The sequence below is a fragment of the Symphodus melops genome, assembly GCF_947650265.1.
Source record: "Symphodus melops genome assembly, chromosome: 15".
Taxonomy (NCBI): Eukaryota; Metazoa; Chordata; class Actinopteri; order Labriformes; family Labridae; genus Symphodus; species Symphodus melops.
In genome coordinates, this window is record NC_136705.1 from 22903069 (window position 1) to 22924459 (window position 21391).

The 21391-nt window shown below is 39.6% G+C and overlaps 1 protein-coding gene across 6 annotated transcripts in view; it reads left to right on the forward strand.

The window, feature by feature from the left end:
• Positions 1 to 3721: 3721 nt before the first annotated feature.
• The window catches only part of LOC306835494 (uncharacterized protein), a 112893-nt gene continuing 95223 nt past the window's right edge, over positions 3722 to 21391 (forward strand). For 5 of the 6 annotated variants that reach the window (XM_079362071.1, XM_079362073.1, XM_079362074.1 and 2 more), the window contains exons 1-8: positions 4794 to 4954; positions 8605 to 8727; positions 9654 to 9728; positions 9809 to 9908; positions 18624 to 18747; positions 18830 to 19105; positions 20125 to 20205; positions 20975 to 21094. In XM_079362071.1, the coding sequence (XP_079218197.1) occupies positions 8640 to 8727; positions 9654 to 9728; positions 9809 to 9908; positions 18624 to 18747; positions 18830 to 19105; positions 20125 to 20205; positions 20975 to 21094 (864 nt within the window). In that variant the 5' untranslated portion in view covers positions 4794 to 4954; positions 8605 to 8639. Of the gene's footprint in view, positions 3761 to 4278; positions 4420 to 4793; positions 4955 to 8604; positions 8728 to 9653; positions 9729 to 9808; positions 9909 to 18623; positions 18748 to 18829; positions 19106 to 20124; positions 20206 to 20974; positions 21095 to 21391 lie in introns of those variants that run through there. The other variant, XM_079362072.1, reaches the window with a different exon arrangement.

The window sequence follows — 21391 nt, forward strand, 5'->3', positions numbered from 1 at the left end:
AAGAACAGTAAGAAGTACAAACAGCTGCTCATATTATTAAAAAGCTCTTTGATTATATAAAGAAAACAGAAAAAGGGAAATATCCGGGTTCTGGAGACGTCGCATGAAAAAAAATTATAGGGGTAAAAAAGAGGAATAGAAATAAATTATTAAAAAATGTTGTACTTGTTATAATCATGATACTAATATTCATCCACAATATGATCACTTTTTATGTTTTAAAAATAATTCATGTCTTTATGAATCTGCTTTGGTAATATATGTCATTTTTTATTTTCTAAAGGTCACAAACGCATTAAATCCTTTAGAGGTGTAAATGTTTTATGATTTAGTTTAATCAAATGCTTCAGCTTTAAATGTAAACAAATGATGCAAAGTGTCCTTAGGTCTTACTGATGGATATTACCTTTCTTGGACCAGCAATCCATTACAATCCGCCAAATCCTCAACTTTCAATGATAAGAAATGGAAAAAGGCATGTTGGGAGGCTGCTGAGCTTTCGACTCTTTGCACCATTAAAAAACATCAAAAGGAGAAATGTGTCTTTTGGAAACAATGTCCTGGATAATCCACATGACCCCACTGAACTGTTTCCAATTGGATCTGCCAACAAAACAACCTGAAAAAACTTTTGACAGCATGTGATTTATCGAGGATAGTGAGGCGGGAGCACAAATCCTCAATTCCAGCCAACAAATTACAGAGTGTCACTTTTTTTTTCATACAGGTTTTTCTCACAACACCCAAACAATCTGTCTTTGCTCATGGAGGAGAGACCATTCGACAACATGGCTTTCACAATACTGAAGTGAACTGAGCATTTTAGTCAAAAGTATGTATTATATATAATATATACTTTGTATTGTATTTGTATTCTCTTGTAACTGCAGAACATAGTCCAAGAAAATATCCCCTCTTGATATTGGTCTTTAAAAGTCGTTGAGCTCATCGTCTAGTTTATGTGTAGACAGGGAAATCTGAGTTTTGGGCTTGTACGGTCACATTGTTTCTCCTCCGTCGGACATCATTGTGTGATGTTGTCACTTTTGTTTACAACTGATTAGTGCAAAAGCAGAAGTAACGCAACAAGTGCTCCCACTATGTTGACTGCAGAATCGCCTAAAAGGACAACTTTGTTAAATGAACTGGTCATGCCGTGAACATTTTAGCATTTCGGTTTTTGACTTGGCTCACAGTCGTAACAGTGCAAGAAGATTATGAGATTATTATTATTATTATGACAAGTTTATGAGAACGGAGCGTGTACGAACGGAGTTTTTTTATGAAACGCAGGCAGAAAACTTCTTCCGCTGAAGCAGTAAGCTTGGCTCAGCTTCCACATGATCACTGCATGACCCATTGGCTACTGTTCTCGCCTTTCTCCTGCTTTTTATGCTGAGTGGTCACACCTTTGATCACTCGTTTTCAGTGAGCAGCAGCCAGCAGAGCAACAGGAGAGAGAGAAACAAACACACACACACACACTCTATGCCACCTACTGTAACAGGAAGTACTTATAAACTATGATGTCACTACTTACAACTGGCTGTAAGCTCGTAAAGACTCAAAAATGGCAAAACAAATACAATGTTTTCCTTCTTCTATTCTATTTCTCAAACTAAAATCATGCCTCGGGTATTTTTCTAGTTTCCTGTGAGCTGTCTGTGGCCTTGTACTTTAGAAGACATCACTCCAGTCGGATGGACTCTGAGAAATCTACCGTGATTCAGCGATTGGTGGGATGCATTTGTCAGCGACTGTTTGCAGACACACAATCCATCTCATAGTGAGAGCAAAGGTGTACACGCATAGGTGTTTGGCTGAATAAATATGATTTCAGTGGAATAGATGATGTTTGTTTGTTTTCTTAACAGAAGTTTGTAGAGTGAGCGGGAAGCGCGCTTTTTTGTAAAGTGATTTGTCATTACACAGAATACATTTTTGATTCACTAATTAAATATTTTGCCCGGTCTTGGTTGCATCATTTTCTAAAAGAGATCTCACAAAGACATTTGGGGGCCAATAACTTCACACGTCGGACATAATAAAGCAGAAATATAAATGACTGTGTGAAGTTGCTGATAAAAGATCATCAAGGCTCTGTACTATTTTGTTTATTTCACCATGACCCAATCTTACCCTCACCTCACCGGCTGCCCTCAGCTGAATCCGACACGACACACTGAGTCATTGTTTAGTTCTCCTTTGAAGGTAATAATATTTATAGAGAAACTGCAAGAATAAAGAAGAGGGTGCAGCGGTGGAGGTTGCATATGTAGCTCTTTTCTTTCTTTTTTTTAAAAGCTGTTTTTCTTGAAGGCATTTTTTTACATGTCGGTACAAAAAGACAGACAAAAACAAACAAACACAATTGAACACAGTAACCCTGCCAACCCCCCCCCCCCCCCCCCCCCCAGCTTGATTTTAAAAGTAGCATTCCCTCAGTGCACCCACCCCCTCCCCTCTGTGCTCCCTCAAAAGCCACGCCCCTCACTGCATGGGGTCAAGAACGAGCAGGGAGGCGTGTGATTGGTTCATCAGGTTGGTACCTCGTGGCAGACAGGTACAAAGTTTTTACAGGTACAACTAATACAGATGACAGAAATGTTTTATTCCTTTTTCAGAGCACCTGTGTTATTAATTTCTGTCAAGACCTAAAGACAATTTCAACTAAAATCTTAAAAAGTGGCTCTGGATAAAAAGACCAACTCTGCCTTTAAATAGATAATGTGTTGTTATTAAAAGTCGTGTACACACATGAGGAGTTTGAAAGTGTAGTTATGTACATTTCACGACTAATTGAATAAAAAAACAAAAGAAAAGTGGAATTTCACAAACAGACAAATGCAGTAAAGACGTAAAGAGAGTCTTTCTTGTGTGTTGTGAGAAAAGCAGCAATCATTCGTCTGCAGATTAAAGAAAGTCATTCACTCGCAACAAACACAAAGAATAACAGACGGATGGAAACAATAATGCAACCACCACTTAAAAGAAAATGTTTGAACAATTCTAACAAAGAAGTGTAGCCATCTGCTACATTCAATTCTCTTTATGTCTTTGTTGCTTTTATCTTATTACTGAAAACTATGCCTGTGTGTCCGTGTGTGTGTGTGTGTGTGTGTGTTCCTGTGGTGAAATCATCTGTCCAAACAGTCATGTGTGTGGAGTCTGAACACCTGTTTGTGTGGAGCGGGTGTCTTGAACTGTGGGTGTGCTGTTTCAAGGAATACTTGGGGCAGAAAAAGCACCTGAGCTTTAACCTTTATTCAGCTTGAACCAACGCGCTGCAGTTTGGAAACACAGAAGGAAGGAGAGCTGCATTTGTACACCACTAGACAAAGTATAGAGAGTGTTAAAGCTGTATAGCAGGGTGGTATTGCGACATGTCTTCAGACTAAAATAGTATGTGTGTGAGTGTTGTTGCTGAAGGCCTGCCATTGCAGCAAAGAGCTGAGACTTCATTATGTCCTCACACAGGGCCTCGTCTCAGTCAACATGGCGATATTGCTCTAAACATACCACAAAGGACCCGCTAAAAGCTTTTAAGTTTGGCGCTCAAAATGATCCTCCTTCAATACTGTTCTGGGCAACACAGTCAACTTTGTTAATATAAACCAACCAAAGTTGAGCAACGTTCAACTTGCAAACAGGAAACATCATAAAATCATATTCACAATAAAAGCTGAATCTGTTGTTGTGATGATCAACAATTCTGAAAATTACTGAAGCTTTACAAAATTACACCTGGAGCTTAAAAAAGGTGTGTACGAAAAGAATTTGTTAATAATAAATTGCAAGAAAACTCCTATATTTTGTCTAAATTACATTAATAAGAAATGTTGCTTATGTATTTGTGTAATTGAAACAGTTTCCAGGAGTATTGTTGGATTTTTTTGATAATTAAAAACAAGAAAATCCTCTTGTGTATTTGCAGTTTTATTGAAATGGTTATTGGTCCAATTTTGACGAGTATCATATCAAGTTTCAAAAAAGCTTTGTGACTATTTTAATTAACTATGAGGTTCAATTAACTCATTAAAGATTTAATTGCAGTTTAAATAAAACAACACAAATTATCAAACTATTTTAACTATTAATCTTTTTTTGCATTAACATTTTTTTCAAGCCGTTAAAAGATTTTTACATCTAAATTTTCATTTTTGGTTTAAAAAAAAGATTTATGCATCATTTACATGTATTGGGCCAATTCTTTACGATGAAAGTTTGAACTTTGAGAGAAACAAATCCAAACATAAACTTTAAAAAAAAAAACATCAGGCAGAATAAGGGCCCCTTCCCTTCATCCATTGGGGCCCTGGATAGCTGAGTCCCACTTCCCCTGCCTCACTGTGACGCCCATGTGTCTTCAGCCTATTCTGCTCTTAATCTGCTCTCTACCTTTATGTGATGAACAGACAGGTGAGATTGCTTTTCTTCTCTTTTTCCCCGCACTTGAATCAAGATAAATTAGGCGTTAAAAGCATTCTAGTTGTATAGTTTAAACGAAGCACGACGTTATTCTGACAACTAAAAAAAGACTCTTGAAACCACTTTGAAGGCAATCAAATAAAACCTGAATTCGGCCCTCTGTTCGGAGAATCTGATGAGACGATAATACATCAAACAAGATTTAATTCCTGCACCTGGCTCCGTTAAACAACAGAGTTAGATTGAGACCCCTCTGGGCATTTACTCCTTCTAATATGAAAGCTTTCAGCGTGTGTTCCGCTTGTTTGCTGAAGTCTCTGTCAGAGCATTTCAGTAATAATGACAGAGTGGGAGGGCCACTCGGTGCAACTAATAAGGACCGCGATCTAGTAGCAGGCGATCCCACTGAGACTTTTATTTCCAAGTCCTGGAATCCGGAATCAGACTGATCGTTATCACACATGGATTATGCTTTTATCGCTGTTTTTGATTTCTTTTTGCCCTAGAGGAAACTTTCTCAGCAACAGTGAGTACTTACAGAGCAAATTAATTTCAAAATCACTCGACTTTTATGAAATTATCAGCGCGTAAACCCATCGAAATCACGCTTATTACGCACACCTTTGCACGTGTCCACCTGGTGTTCAATCGTTTTAATTTTTTACGCGTGGTTTGATGTGTGTCACTTGTCCGTTAAACGGGACGCACGCTTTTTTAAACAGGTCCTTTCTGATTCCTGAATGCTCCGGAGCAGTAAACATGTACCGGATTGCATCACTTGTTGTAAACAGCAAAGTGCAAAATGCGCACGAAGACCCTGAAAGAAAAATCTTTCCCTTCACTCCTTTAATATTAAAAAAACTAAAAAGCACCCAGCCAATCAGCGGTGGCGCACAGAAACACGCTTCTTTGAATATTGCAAAGTGAAGTTATTACAGCTGAATGAATGATGGAGAGATCAGGCAGAGGAGTAACTTCAGTGTCAGCTGCTTGTGCTACTTCTAAAACTATGAAAAATGGGTTTAATAACCTCAAACTATAATTATACTGAACGAGTTTAAGCAGGATTTTTATACAGGGTGAAATAACTTGTGGACTCAATTTAACACCTACCAAATCCTCAATAATGACAATAAATAGTGTACAGATTATTCTAGAATATATTTAACTGCAGAACGTGGCTTTAGACCTGCGTGTATTTCAAGCATTTTCAGAAATAACAGGAATAACATTTCGGCTTCACACAGACGAGGAATGTGATACCTCTGTAGTGCTACTTGTCTGCAGCCCATGCATGGTTGTAGTTGTCAGGCGCATGGTCACTTCATCTCCAAGCGCCATGATACTGTAGGCCTGCATGCACAACTTTATGACCCAAGAGTGCTCCAAACATATGGATAAGAATGAATTATTTGTGCGAATGATTTTTTTTGTATAAGAAGGAGGCAGTTACAGAAGGAGAGGAGAGAAATACTGCTGTATGAGGGACTGTACTATTAATTATGTTAATGTATGGTGGCTGTTCTGTGGAGGTCAAGTGCATAACTCAACTCTGTCTTCAGCCGTTTGTTCCCCAGCAGAAATAGATTCATGTTCCCCAGGAAGGAACGATTTAACCCAAATCACATCACGTTTTTATTAAAAAGCAAATGTTATTATGAAATATTAATAATCTGTCTGATTAATGACTTATGTAAAGGAGGACGTGATATCTAACTTAGCAAACAAATATTAGTAAACAAATCAAACAATATTGATAAAAGAGTAAAGTGAGAGCAATTCCTCTCATTGCACAAAGATGTTGGCAGCATTTCGGCATGAAATGTATAAACACTGTATCACAACCTGCTTAAGTTTTGAAAAAATTAATCACCTTATCTAAACTTTTTTTGGACAATAATTAATTACAAATTGTTTTAAAAATGAGCCGCCGTTGATGCTTTTTTATTTATATTTCTTTGCATCTAATCATGCTCACAACTCTTGCAGTCCACCACATTTGTTTCTGCTTCCTCGTTGCATTAGAACAGTAAACTGTACTTCACTGACTCCTTGACATGCGCTGTGATTTTCAGCTTCATTTTCAATGGGGATAAAAAAATTGTATTTATTCACTTTCACATCTACATGCTGATTTTAGTCCCGTATTTCTTGTATGTGTAGTCCTAAAATGGTAGCCCCCTTTAAATAACTTTCATGCGCGTATGTTCAGTCATCATCGCTATTTTGGCAGATCACCAAAGATAGCAGACAAAGTTCTCCAGACAATAACTGAAGGGTGTTTAGTTTGTATTTTTGAACTGGAACAGTCGCCTGTACTCTACTCACTTTGGATCCGACTCTTACTCTCCTGGATGACTCTGCCCTTAAAAAAACCTTGCCTTCTTTGCAATGGCATGAGAGCAATTCAAAAGATCCCACTTGGCAGTATTGTGAAATGCTTTCGGAGACTTGCTTGTAACTGGAGGTTTCCAGGTTTGATCCTTGTATGTGTCCCCTTTGATCAGGACGCCGCTGACAGCTTTGGGATCAAAACACAACAGAGTGTTAATGGAGTCCTACCGACACAAAGATTAAGGCCGCGGCATTAAGATTGAATCCAAACAAACAACACTTGAGCAGCCAATAGTTGGGTGTTGTAAATGTATTGCACCTCTAATGCAATTCCTCTGTTACTGTATTTTATTATAATAATAAATTCACTTTGGGTGGAGGGTAATTGACAAAAACACAGATCTGAGGATAATATTAATAACACATAATTTTCTGTTTAAACTTGCTTACTTGTTTTGTCTCTTTAACAGATAGTTTCTCTCTTCATGTCGTTGAATTCTGTTTTTGTATTCTGAGCACATTTAGCACATCGGCAAACTTCTGCAGCTCATTTATGGAGAAAACACACAAACCTAATGAATAACAAACCGTCTGTGGAGAACAACAGGCAGCTCGGCTGGCCAGTTAACAACCGAAACCTCAACATAAACATAGCTGAGAGAGTATAATGATCTTGCTGCTGCACAGACGTCTCCATTTGTCAGTATATGGCAGGTGTTCATGAAAACTAATGAATGAAGGACTCAGAAGAGCGCTCTGCGGGGTTGAACGACTTTACATAAATAAGCAGAGGCTTTAGGGAAGTATGAGTGGATATGAGAGTCGATAACACAACATGCAGTAATCATATTCAGTGGATAAGTATCTGAAGACAGTTGATGAAAGGAATGTTTCTCCTTAGCTTGCAGAGGAATCCAACATATCCCAGACTGTATTAGTGCTGACCTAGCTCAATGAACCCAACTGAGTCAAAGTTGATGATTTAACTATATACTGTATGAAACATGGACGCAGGGTCAGTGACGTGAACCACTGGTTCTGAAGAGGAGTTGTGAAGCTGGATGTTGGTGTCGCCATATTTGAAAAGCTATCTCAACCTCACGTTCGTTAGATTGAAAAATATACAAAGGATTTTTTTTGTTGTTCAAAACCGACTACAACATACTACGATGGAACGCAGTATGCAGCTCTGGGCTAATCAGTCTTTCCCTGATAAGTGCAATGGCTAGCTCATACACTCAGAGGAATACCAAATGGACCAGCAATAAATTCAGCCAGCCTCACAGATGACTGGTGTAGATCCTGAAGTATGAACCAATGGTAAAAAAACACTTTAAAAAAATTACTCCAGAATCGTTTTGAATGGAAAATAGATTCTTAATTGATTCATGACCATCGAGAATCAAAATTGAATTGTGAGACACCCAAAAATGTCCAACCTTATCATATTTCATACTATGTTCAACAGTATTAGTATGACTGCCAGTCGGTTATTTCAGTTTGCCAGTCGTGGCTAAGCTGGTGCTCAAGTCAGGATTTCAGCCTGCCTCAAGTGGACACGAGGGGAACTGCATGTTTTTCTCTTCCACATTGGATTCCTTTTAAACCACCAAGAGTTTGCCTTTTGGACTCATCAAAGCAATTAAGCAACTTTATAACAAAAGCTAAAACAGTAAAGGCACCTTGTCGACTGTCTGTTCAGTCTATTAGTCAGGCCTGGTTGCATTTAGAAAACGTTTGTTTGTTTATCTTAACAGCGAGGTGTGGCTACAATTTGTTGTGCTTATTTCACCACTGAATTGAACTGAAGTGTAAAATACAATCTCTTCTGTTTCCATCCAGGTTTTCAAGCAGACTAGCTCTCCATTGTCTGAGCCATGATTTGCTTGTTAAGATGGACTGCTTTCCTTTGGACTGTAAATTCCATTCCTTGCACTCTTGGAATGGCAGTGACTGAACGAACGGGTGTGTTTGTTGTTCTTGACCTCTTTATCCAGAAACGCCTGTCTTTCAACAGCTGAGTGTCTTTGTGAAAAAGCATCTAAATAAGTATGAAGGTGTCGCTGTAGGTTTCTGTTAATTCTTCATCTTAAACGTTTAAATAAAACTTGAATAGCGTAGACATGAATTTATTATCGTAATCAGGGTTGATTCCAATGTATAGATTAAAAATTAACTTGCCATTAAATTGCCATTTCTGATTTGTTTGTTTTTTATTTCTTCTTCCTAATTCTTCATTATTTGTTTTGTGATAGGATGCATTAAATTGTTCTCCCTCCTCTTGAAATGTCACCGTCAAACGACATGTCTCTAACCTTTCTAAGTGATGTGAAAGACTGGCGTCATATTATGTCGCATTTCACCATGAAAACAAATGATGAACAAAAGCACCAGAGAGTCTCTGTCCGACAGGGATTCAAACCAGGAACCTTCTCACTGTGAGGCGCATACCACTGCAGCCCCCTCTTGATTAATGTTGTAAATAAATACATTCAATCTTTTACCAATAGGATTTAATGTTTATGCATGACGATAAACCATCCTTTTGTAATGTCTCAAATGTGAAACGTCCAAATTGACTTTTAAAGTGTTCAGTATTCATAAAGTCAGTCTCCCTTTAATTTCTCTAAAGTAATGCAGGGTTGCCCTTTCAGTGTATTTCAGACTCTTGTCTCTGTTGGTTATTTTTTAAAGTTTAAACTTATGTTTTAAAGATTAATTGGAGAATCAACTCTGAATTGATTTTCTGCTCCGATGTAGATGTCTCCTAAAGGTTTCTTTTTAAAATGCACTCTGAAAATGAAATTTGCTCTTCTGATATGCTTGTAAAAAGTGGTTCAAATATAAATGAGTGTCTGTAATAAATAAACGTATTTTTGGCTTTCCTCTAGACGGCTCATGTCCCCCTCTGAGTGTAGAGGAACACAGGTTTTCTGATGTTTTAGACCGACCCCTCCAAATCACAGGTACGTCCTGAATGAGCAGCGTGAGTAAAAGTGTATTGAACCTGTGTAAATGTGGTGACCCTTTCCTCTCCCGCTCACAGGATTTGATCTCACCGAAAAGTTTCTCCTTCGAAAGGGGACAGTCTCAGAAGACCTGCCATCATTTCGTTTGGGAAGCAGTCCGCTCATTCAACCAACAAAGTGAGTAAAGCGCGCGTGCCTCACCACGTAGTCTCATTGTTTATCTGCATCATCTGGGCTCAGTGGTTGTACTCTGTTGTCTTACAGAGTTTGAGGATAACTCAGAGCGACGGCAAAAACTAGTAAATAATCCTCCTATATGCTTCATTTCCTCCAGTCGCCTGCTCGCGCCGTGGAACTGAAGCACAGTACAATAACATGCTGTAAGATGTCAGTCGTGGCCAGAGCAACGAAAAAGTATCAAACTGCAGAATAGAAATTGGATTGAAAGCAGTTTTTGTGCTGATTTGGCGGATAGTAGCAGAGAGAACTCCCATGATTCCCCACAAGCCTCGACATCACCTTTTGTTATTGTAAGACTGATTGATAGCCTCCTGGCGGCTGAATCTACACATTGTATCTTTCAAAGAATAGTTAAACTATGTGATGATAGAGGTGTATGCTTCTTTTTCCTGTTGATCTGGTGACATACTTAAAAAAAACAAAAAACTGTGTAGTCGTAGCTGGATGACATGAAAGGGTTGACTCGAGGCAACCTAGATATGCCCTGCTTAGAGAAGTATTTCCATTTGCCCCGGCTAATAAGGGCAAGCTGTGAGGTGAGCTGTTAGACGGGGGAATAATATGAACAGAATTAATATATATTGCGTTTATTCTAGAAGTCTCCTTAGGGTGAAAAGTAGGACATAAAGGGGAGGAAGGAAAAGTGTGAGCGCGTATAATAAGACAGGAATATTAAAATAACTACACAAATTACACACAAAGGAGCCGTTTACTGAAGGCCTTTATTCCCCTGGTCAAACACTGGAGCCTCTCTGTGACTTAACCTTGGAGCTCATATCATGATATGGCGGGGAGTTGAATAAGATGTAATATTTATAAAGGCCTGTTGCACTTTTTACACTGAGAACCAGCAGCTGTATCAAGGAAGGGGAGTGGTGTTTATGAAGATGTACTGGTTGCTAAACTGAGCTTCACGTAGCCATTCTGGATTTTAAGAAAAGTATTTTGAGACCCTCTTTGTTTTGTGTCCTTTGGTGAAAGGGAACACTTTGTCATTCTTCCGGGAGGTGGAGGAGGGAGGGGGTATTTTTAGCATTTTTACATGCAACTGTAAACATTTACTGCCACTCTCTCTCTGGCTAGGTGAAAGAATCTTTAAGCCAGGTGATTTGTGATCTCCTCCCCTGTTCAGTCAGCCAGCCGTCCGAAAATACATTTACTTCAGCCCTTCCCTCGGTCTTTGCCCGTAGTGCAAGAAGATGCTGCTTCTCAATGACACTGCTGACAGTGTCATTGGTTATAGTGGCGAGACTGCGATCCCTCTCATATCCAATTATCTAAGTACTTTGACAGGTGATACTGCATGTCAGCTGAGGAGGGAAAGCGAGGGCAATTGCATGAGGCAGGAGGCCCCTCTGCCCCTGCCACAGCCGCTAAAACATTGCTCACTTTACTCGCTGGATATGCAGCAATTGATGCTCCCTCTCGCTAGATCTGGCTAATGTCCTGCCAGCTCTGTGGCACAAAACACATTGTGGCTCACAGAGCAGAGCTGACACACACACACACACACAAACAACCTGTGTGTGAGAGGAAAAATGTGTTTTAAGCTCTGCAAAATATGACATGTATAACATGCTGCCATACAGTATTAAAGCACAGGCTTTCTGTCAGTCTGGAGAAGCACATCTATGTGTAGCCTTGCACTCCGTACATCATTCATGAACTTCAGTGTCATACATATACAGTATGTCTGGTTCATATAATATTAACATACACATACAGTAGTAGTAGTGTGTTTCATTGCTATCTCAGTTATGCGTTCACTTATACATAAAGGCCAAACAGGTACAGGCTTTCCAGAGGTCACAATCATGCACTTTTTATTGTCTTCACAGGAAGTTGGATGAGTTGTTTTCTTGACTCACCGCCTCTGGTGTAAGGATGCATTTGACTGTTGTTGTTCTTGTGACCAAGACGGTAATCCTTGTTTTGCAAAAGAAAACGTACCCAAATGTCAAAACAGATTGGAGGGGTGAACCTTCTTGGGAAAGAACTCACATTGCGATATTCTTTCTGTCTGCCACATACACTAAAAAAAGGAAATTACAACTGCCGTGCCTTTTTATGCACATCAATCACATTTTTAATGAAGCTGTTATACTTTCTATTATTCTGCTCTTTAGGTCTTTTTCTGATCTAAACTCCCTCCTTTTTTAATCCCTGACTTCTTCGGACAGCAGCTCTGACACATGGATGAGGAGGAAAGGGAAGGTGACATGTTTCTTCATGAACTTTACAAACTCACTTTTAATTGTATTTCTTACACGACATCAACTGCTTTGGAAAAAAAACATAAACAATGTTTCTTAGGCTTTTTTGAGAAAGTGGGGAAAGACATGCTGTAAAGGAGCCACAGGCCGGATTTGAACCCAGGTCACCCGCTTGGAGGACCATGGCTTCTGTACTTGGGGTGCATGCACTAAAAACTATGTTTCGAAGTCTTCATCCATTGATCCTCCGTTTTTTTCTGAAATTAGTGGGATGAACACTTTTTTAACTTGTGACAACGATTATTCAGAATGTTTGATTGGAAAGCCAGAAATTCATCAAAGCACTGAATGGTGTTACAGGAGGCTGTTTCTAAATGATGTGAAGATGCTGAAGGTACATTACAATTAGCATACAGACACAAAGGAGCCAGAGAGACTGAGATATAGAGAGTATCAAATTACCAGTTTGCATTTATCATTCTGCGGCTTCAGCACTTTTGTGACAGCTAATTAATCAATTCAGCTTAATGTAGTCAATATTGTGTGGCACAAGCAATCTTTAAGTATTTTTGGGGAAATACACTCTTTGCCAGTAATTTTATTATTTTCTGTTCACGCATTGTAAATGTTGACATCAGACATAACTGCAAATGCATAAAGGGACATTGGCATCAGGGCTGTGAGTAGGTGGAAATGGGTGTCGTACAAATACTGTGTGGTAAATGGAAATCAGGATCATATGAGCAGGTGATGTAATGCTCTCTTTCATACAGGTGGTCAGCCCAATTTGTTTCTCAAATCAGATCTTTAATACCTCTCGCACTTTCATTTGCAAGAGATTAGATCGGATTTTCATGTCCGGACGTCACTTGCCTCTTTTCAAGAGTCGCTAACAACATCATGTGTCAGGTACTTTGTACTCTATGTGAAGCCGCTCTCCATTGTGGAAGCGTTGTTAAAGGAGATCTAATGAGCTCAGCCTCTGAACTCTTTCTCTTTGAAGTCTAAGAGTGCAACTTTTCAGTGGAAACAAAACAAAGTGAGCTGAAGGTCCATGGATTTATAAAGTGAAGGGAGTTAAACTGCAGTATCTGGGATGCCCTTTGTCATTGTTCGGGACCAACCAGTAACCTCCAGTGCTGATAAGTAAAACCGAAGCAAAAGTGCAAAAACTGCACATCTATAAATAAAATAAAACTTTATATTACTAAGGCTCGACCAATATGACGTATGACATTTTTGGAGCTCATGCCAGTATCGATATTGAGGATATAAAGAAATTTGATACTTCAAATTATTCACCGTCTTCTGGACTCGACGTTGTCATTGCGTTTGATATGTTGCATATGTTGAATAATACATTTTCAAATCTGATTAGTTGATGTGGAATCAAATTTAAAACCCCATACAAATGTGGCCTGTATTGGTTTTTTGAAAATCTAATTTGGTGGTCTTATACCCCTTATGTGAACAAACATTAAAAAAAAAATCGTTGGTCATCTATACATCTTAGATATCGATACTGATGGATACTGACTGCAAACATTGTCCTGCCCTCAGATTCAGTGAGAACGTCATTCTCTCCATACCTTCAATTAGACTCACAATATATGTTGGAGGTTTGGACTGTAACCATTGTTAGGTTAATGCTTTTTTGTGTGCTTGTAGTATCTTGCTTAGATATGTATCCTGCACTGTAACATGTGCTGCAGTGTTGCCAAGATAAATAGTTGATAAAATGTAATAGATCACAACACCAAGAGTTTGTTCTTCTTTATTACCTGCTGCCAGTACAACCAGTACAGCCATAATACTGGGAAGTGGCTCACCTGGGTATCGGGTATCTCCTAACCTGAAGGAATCTGAATAGGATTAGAAACCTCTGCCATCAGGGTGTGAATGTGCAGGTGTGACATGCAGTGTAAAATTGCTTTGATTAGTCAGAAAGCTAGAAAAACACTACTCAAGCCCATTTATCCTTTACTGTATTTCATGTGTTTATTCGTGGTCCTGACTTTCCATATGCAATTGAAACACAAACTGAATATGTCAAACAAAGCTGAAGTATAGATGGAAAATGTCAAATCTGGAAATGTCTTAAACGCCTGGAGCTCAGGGATTTGAGAAGTGACTGCAGATGGGGACAAAAAGACAGAATGATGAAAAACAAAATCTAATATCCGACTGGTTTGATAGTCAGTGCATCACTGTTGTTGTGATGGAGATTTTCCACCAATGAATAATTTCTTATTTCGCTCAGACAATTCAATGTTTATCAGGGGGTAGAAAATGGCGCTTAATTAATTTGATGGCGTGTAGTCATATTGACGGGACATATTTTGAAATTGTTAGTTATTGGTGGCCCGTTGCTATTGCAGTCTTATCTTTTTATTAAGTGTGTGTGCAGAGGAACACTAAATGACACCGGAAAGAGGATAACATAGGACTCTGACACATCTCTGCCTGCTCATGTTGCATTAAATCTCTTCTCTGGTGAAGTATTCCTCTTCCAGATCACAGGCGTTAAATGGATTTGGATTCTTCTATCATGCACAGTCCCTTCAGATTAAACAGGACTGAGGACGCATGCTGAGGGAAGCAGCAGTCATCCCTTCCATGAGTGATGCATTTAGCGTGTTAACCTGCATGGTGGAGCCCACTGTGATTGGTCCTATTGAGTGTCAGTGATGGGGGGGCAACTAGGCTAACATTTGAGTGCTTGATTGTCCCAGCTAAAGAAATCTGATTCCTCTGGGTCCTTAAGAGAATCCGCCTGGATTGGATTTCAAACAAGCTGGGACACCAAAGCTGTTTCCGGAAGATTCTCCACCACTTGGGTGCTGTTGCTGTGTCATCCTTTTAATCTGTTGTCTCCGATTATACAAGGTGAAGTCTCAGCCAAGCAATATTCATGCTCAAAGACGTTCAATGACAGGAAGCACACGGTTAGTCCTTATAAAAATGGAATTCATTGTGAGCTAACTCTTTTGGCAGCCAGGATTTTTGCTCTGTGATCTTTTGTGCTTTTCCTCAACGACTTCTTTCCTTTTTTTCTGCTCCTTACTTGTGTTGCCGTCCAATTCTTAAAGAGCCTTCTAGTCTGCAATAAGATGTTTCAGAATTGTGTTCATAAGTATCTTAAAAATCGAGAGTTTTTACTTTTGATAGGTCTTAAAGTTTAGCTGGCGCTTTGACTCAGACTTATGAATACTTCATCAAACTACGGTCTCCCACTTCCCTTGTTTTTGTATATGAAGTATGTACAATGTGACTTGACTGAATGATCAATTTCTAGTGTCTTCTTTTACTCATGATCTTGAGATATAGCATCATTATTTCTATCTTGCAGACATGATTCGAACAAACATTTCTCACTTAATTTTTTTAATATGATTTATTTGTGGATTTGCTTGTTCAATGACAATTTACAACATTTAGCATTTCAGTGTATTAATGAAGCTTTCACAAGCTGTGAACAGAAGACAGACAGAAAAAGATAGGGAAATGATTGTTAAGAGAATTTTGGCTTCAAGATGAAACTAACATGGATTGGTTGGTTGTAGGGATGTGCATGTTTAGCCGTTCACCATTGAATTAGCACTCTGTTACAAACTGTGTATTATTATTATTATTTTCACAATGTTCTGAATCATTTACTGTAGCAACACCCCTAGTTGGTAGGGGAAAACAACAATTACACAGGGACTTGTAAGATGTGCAAACAAGAGTTGTAACATTGGACAATGAGAATCAAAGTTAGGCAGTCTCACATGAAATATAACAAGCACTGATGCCTCTCGAAGCAAACATTGCAGAAGCTTTTTATTTGTTGAGTCTGAAAAGAATCTCTTTCATTTTTAAGTGTGTGCAGCAACTCTGAGGTTATTTCAGTTATTTTTCATGGACCTTGGCTCTGCTTCTTCACGTTGCAGAGTCAAACCCATTTATGAACCTTACTTGACTTCGACTGGAACAAAACACTGTAATTACATGTACAGTTATCCAGAAAGTAGTTATGTTATGAGCCCGACCTGCCAGTGCAAAGAATGCAAATTTTAACGGACCTTATAAGTGACAGTGTTGGCAGAACCCCATACAGTAAAAGTTGTTTTGGTATTTTAGTGTGGGAGCAGGCAAAATGAGCCCAAATTCTTTTCCTTCAGTCATTATCACTTACTTAAACATGCTGAGTGGTGTTTTCCATATAACCAATCTGAAAAAAGGGTTCAAAGCACTCTACACTGAGGTGTAGCTATTTAGCCACAGATGGCACTCAACACAAGGTCAAGAACTTTAACCCCGCGGGCCACTCGAGATCCAGTGTGCCGCTCTGTAGACCGTGTTTTGAAATAAGAGGAGACTTAGTTTGGGATGAAGCGTGTGAACTTCAGGGCCCCACCAGAAAGCAGCCCTGCAGAGTATTTCGCAAGATATCTGTGTTCGATTTGACCACCTTCATGTTTTATGCTCTGAGCAATGCAAGCACTTTCTGAAGATCTAATTTACATTTCTCTTTTATGTTGTTTCCTGCCGATTGTAATAACGTGCATTGATACAAGCGGTTACTGCATATGCAGCATTAAAATCATCTGCGTTGAACGTCTTGACTCTTTTTTATGAATTTTCATTTTTATAAATTGCCCTGTCACTTTTCATATTGATTTGCAACTGAATAGTCCTTTAAGCCCTCGGGCAGCACATAACCTTCCTAGTCCTCGCCCTCTCTAAGAGCCATTTGATTTTTTCGAGAGCTTTAACACGGTGTATTTATCATTTTAGTCATGTACCGTTTACACCGAAATCTCACAGAATTCATGGGACACAATGGAAGAGGGTGTGAAGCTCACAGAGAATAGGAGATGATATATAGGAGTGAAAACTAATTTCCAACCTGTCTGAAGAAACTCTCTCCTCTCTCCCTCCCCCAGGCTGTGCGCTGCCTTCCCAACGACCTTATCATTGCATTATTATTATTTTTGCTGATCTTGATTTATTATGTTTATGCTCCTCCACTTCTGACTGTTAATCTGCATCGCGAGTTAGGGCTAGGGTTAGAGGTTTTTGAAGGGTACAGTGTTTGTTGTTCTTTATACACAATGTATAAAAAGAGGAAGGGAGTGGGTGTGTGGGCTCGGGGGGTGAGTTACTGAATGAGCTGTAATTCGTACGAGTGTAGGTGTGATTTGAAATATGATATTGTTTTTCCTGTATTTTCTCTGCATATTTTGCTTCCCTTTGGAACATGTTTTCTGCAGCAGAAAGAAAAACTGAGTTATGACTCGACTTTACAGAGCAACCAAGGTCATTCACGTAAACCTAAAGCTGCATTACATTTGGCATCTATAACAATATAACTGTAAAACAGGGTTTTTGTATCTGCGGGAAAAAGATTGGCTTCTGAAACTTTGGATCAATATCTATATGTTTTCATTATCCGGATGACAGGGAAGCCTGTATAAAATTCATCAAGCTAAATGGCATCATGTTTGTCAGTTTTATTTATGCGAGTGACTCAGGAGGAGGGTATTGAAATGTTTTATTGATCATTCAACTTGATTGGTTGCTTCATTGTTTAGCTACTGAAAGCTTTAGAGCTACAGGAGACCCTGAATCCCCCGAAGCCTCCGAAGCCTTTGAACCATGTCATATCAGGTCTCGTGTGCAGGAGGGCCCAAGTCCATGATCAGCTGTTTTTGCACTGGCAGAGCACATGACCGAAATCTCAGAGAGCTTCTTACAACCGCTTACTGTTGCTAGGTTACAAAAGTTACGCCACTTTCACTTCCTGCTTTATGTTTGACGTCAGTATCCGCTCTAGACCTGAGCATCGAAACCCTCAGAAAGACAATTAGTATCTCCTCCATCATGGATGATGAGAAAGTTGATGCATAAGTCCCGCCCCTTCTTGATTTTGATTGGTGGTTGAGAGAGTAATGACATTTACATCCCGTCAAGCACAAATCTAGCACATCTAACTTCTGGTGAGGATATGGATAAAGCAAAACCAATCAGTGAACAGTTTGAATAACAGTGTTGACATGATAAGACGTCGTCCTCAAACATACTGCAGCACTAACATAAGATGATTCTTACATGATGTTTCTCCCTGATGTCATTCAGATGCGAGCCATGCCTTCACTGTCTTAAGAAGCCGTCTCAACACTGAGATTATTTTCTGTATTAGTTTTCCTCATGGTGATGGAGGTTTATTTTTCACCCAGACTGATGCTGATTGTTAATTAGACTCGTACCTTTCATTTCACCTCTCTAATTTGAGACGTGGAGACACATCTCGAGAGGCTTTAAAAGCTTTGCAATTTTCAAAAATGACACTTGAGACTTTGCAATTTTCACGATTTGTTAATTATACTTTTTGAATTTCATCCTGTGACAATCTGACATTGTTGAATGATTGTTTTTTTTTTTTTTTTTTTTTAAGATTGATATTTCCAAATGGGCTCCCGAGTGAATTCTCCCTCGTCACCATCCTGCGGGTCAGAAGAACTACAAAGAAAGACCGCTGGTATCTTTGGCAGATATTTGACCAGTCAGGAGGCAGTCAGGTGAGCCAGACTCTTAAGCTCTTATGTCAGTTTTTCTATGTGCCGGTAGGCGTAAACACTCTGTACTTTCTGTCCTCTGTAGGTTTCTGTTGTGGTTGATGGTGGAAAGAAAGCGGTGGAGTTCTCTGCCCAAGGCGAACTTAAGAACGCTTTACGCTACACATTTAAAAGCCGTGACCTACACGTCCTCTTTGATCGCCAGTGGCACAAGCTGAGCATTTCTGTGCAGAGCAACATAGTCTCCATTTACATGGACTGCAAGCTAATAGAAAGGAGACTGACTGACGAGAGGGACGGCATTGACCCCAGTGGACGCACTCTCATCACTACACGAATGGAGGATGGACGGCCTGTAGATGTATGCCCATTGTCTACACATAAACACAGCTTCATTTAAACGTTTTTTTATTGATGGATCAATAACTTTTTGGCTTTCTCTTCAGTTTCAATCAATAGCATTTTACACCCACAGAAGTTTTCTGATTTACTGTTTGAATGCTTTTAAAAAAGGTATTTAGAACACACTGCAGGGACATATTTTCCTAATCTGTGTAAATCCCCTATTTTGTCATATGTGTTACACGCATTCACACGGATGCCCCAAACATTAGGTCAGCTATGCCATTTGGTCACCCAACACCTCTGAGTAGAACAGGGCTTAAGTTGCATTAACAGCTGAGTCTTTAGTCCGTGTGATTTGTTAAAATGTAAGACAGTAAATCCCAAAAAATGCCAGTGTTAGTTATGCTGAAGCAGCTGCTGTGCGTTCACCAGTTAGAGCTTTTTATTCCGTTTATTTTTTGCGTTGGATGTGGTATTTTTTTGAACAGTTTTGCTCGCAATGGGGAAGACAAAGTAAGGCCCTGCCTACGCAGCAGAAAGCCGCCACCTGGTTAAAAAGTGCAGCACGCTTTTCTGAAAGGCGCTGTTGACGTCATCTACGCTCTCTTCCAAATGTATGATAATCCCTGCAGTTTTGCCACTGACTGATCGTGTCTTGTACTCACATCCTCTTTTGCTCCGTGTCTGATCAGGTAAAAAAAAAACGATCTGAAATGTAAAGTAACGAGCGGTAAAAAGTAACAGAGCAGTATCGGTCATACAGCGGCAGATGTCAACAGACGGTTGTCATAGAGACGGGAAGAACGTTCAGCGCTTCTTGTTCTTCTAAAGCCATATAAAGCTGATCCCGAGCACACAAATGCTTCATGCAAACACTCGTGAGCACACAGCAAGAAGGCCAGGTGGACAGGTGGTATTGGTGCTACAACATCTGACCTCTGAACAAAGGACCTTCGCCTTTGAGATGCAGATATTTTTCACTTAAAAAGAGGAGAAGATGCTGAATTTGACCTGAACACGCTCTCTTTCCCGCAGGTTGAAGTGAGACAGATTCTCATCTACTGTGACCCTTATATGGCTGAAATGGAAAACTGCTGTGAGCTTCTGGAGCCCGAGGTCAGTACCATTCTGTATCACAGGGGTTTCCAAACTTTATTTTCTGTAGGCTACATTTTAAAGTATGTGTTAAACAAGCCTTCTCTGATGAGGGTGAATTATTTCTTTTATATAATTCAGCACTTGACCGTCACAGTCTGCAAAATACAACAACCTTGTATTTAGAAAACACCTCCTGAGTTGTTCCAGCTTCATACATCTGCTGGATAATCTCTACTTATACACAATTTAAAAATCGAAGGATTGCTTTCTATTAAATTTCAGAGGTTGTCAAAAGGTGAATTTCACCAAATCTTCTGTGGTTCTGTGGTAGCAGACTTATTTATTGTAGCCCCATGTAGTGTGCACGGACAGTTAAAGTGTAACGTGACCTTTATCCCCTCGACGGGGGTAAATTCCCCTCAGTGAGAAACTTAATAACGGGGATCTTCCATCACCTAAGAATCAATAAGATCTTGTGTTACAGTGATTCCAAATGCAGAGATGACCTTTGAGCTCTTACCATTACATGTCACCATAAGCTCGCTGTCATGGCGGTGTAGAGTTACTCCTCGAGAATTGTCACAGCCTCGAGACGGACTGATGTCTGCTTTGCACTTTCTAAGTTTCACTGCTCATCTACCTATAAAGAAAACTGCAGCAGGATTCAATCTGTGCCTCCTGAAAGGCAGGATGCTGTGGTTGAAGCTTGCCGTCTTCTCGAGTTCTTAGCAATGGAAGGAACTTGACAAAGGGTGGTGTCTAAATTGGTGTCTTTGTATTGATCCAGTGTGCGGCCACGAGGACGTTTAATGGGACTTCCCCTCCCCTGGTTACAGCCCAGCTCCCCCAGATGCTGTCTCAGCCGCCCAAACAGTCGATTGACAGATGTCACTGTCCAGCTGAAAAGGTACAATCAATTCCCCCAACAAGGGCCTCTAATTGAGTAAGTGCAATGTCTATTACAACTGAACCTGCACAGATTTACACAACGTGCTCTCGATCCTTTATAGCCACTAAACTGCCCGTTAAAGGACATTTATAACAGAAAGTATTTTCTTGTGTTGTCAACCAACAACAGTTACGGCTTTAGACTGTAAGACGACACAGGTGTAGCACACTTTTCCAAATGTGTAAAAATGCAAAGTGATCGTCTCAATTTGAAATATTAATGTAAGATTGAAGTGCAAATTGAGACCTGAAAGCC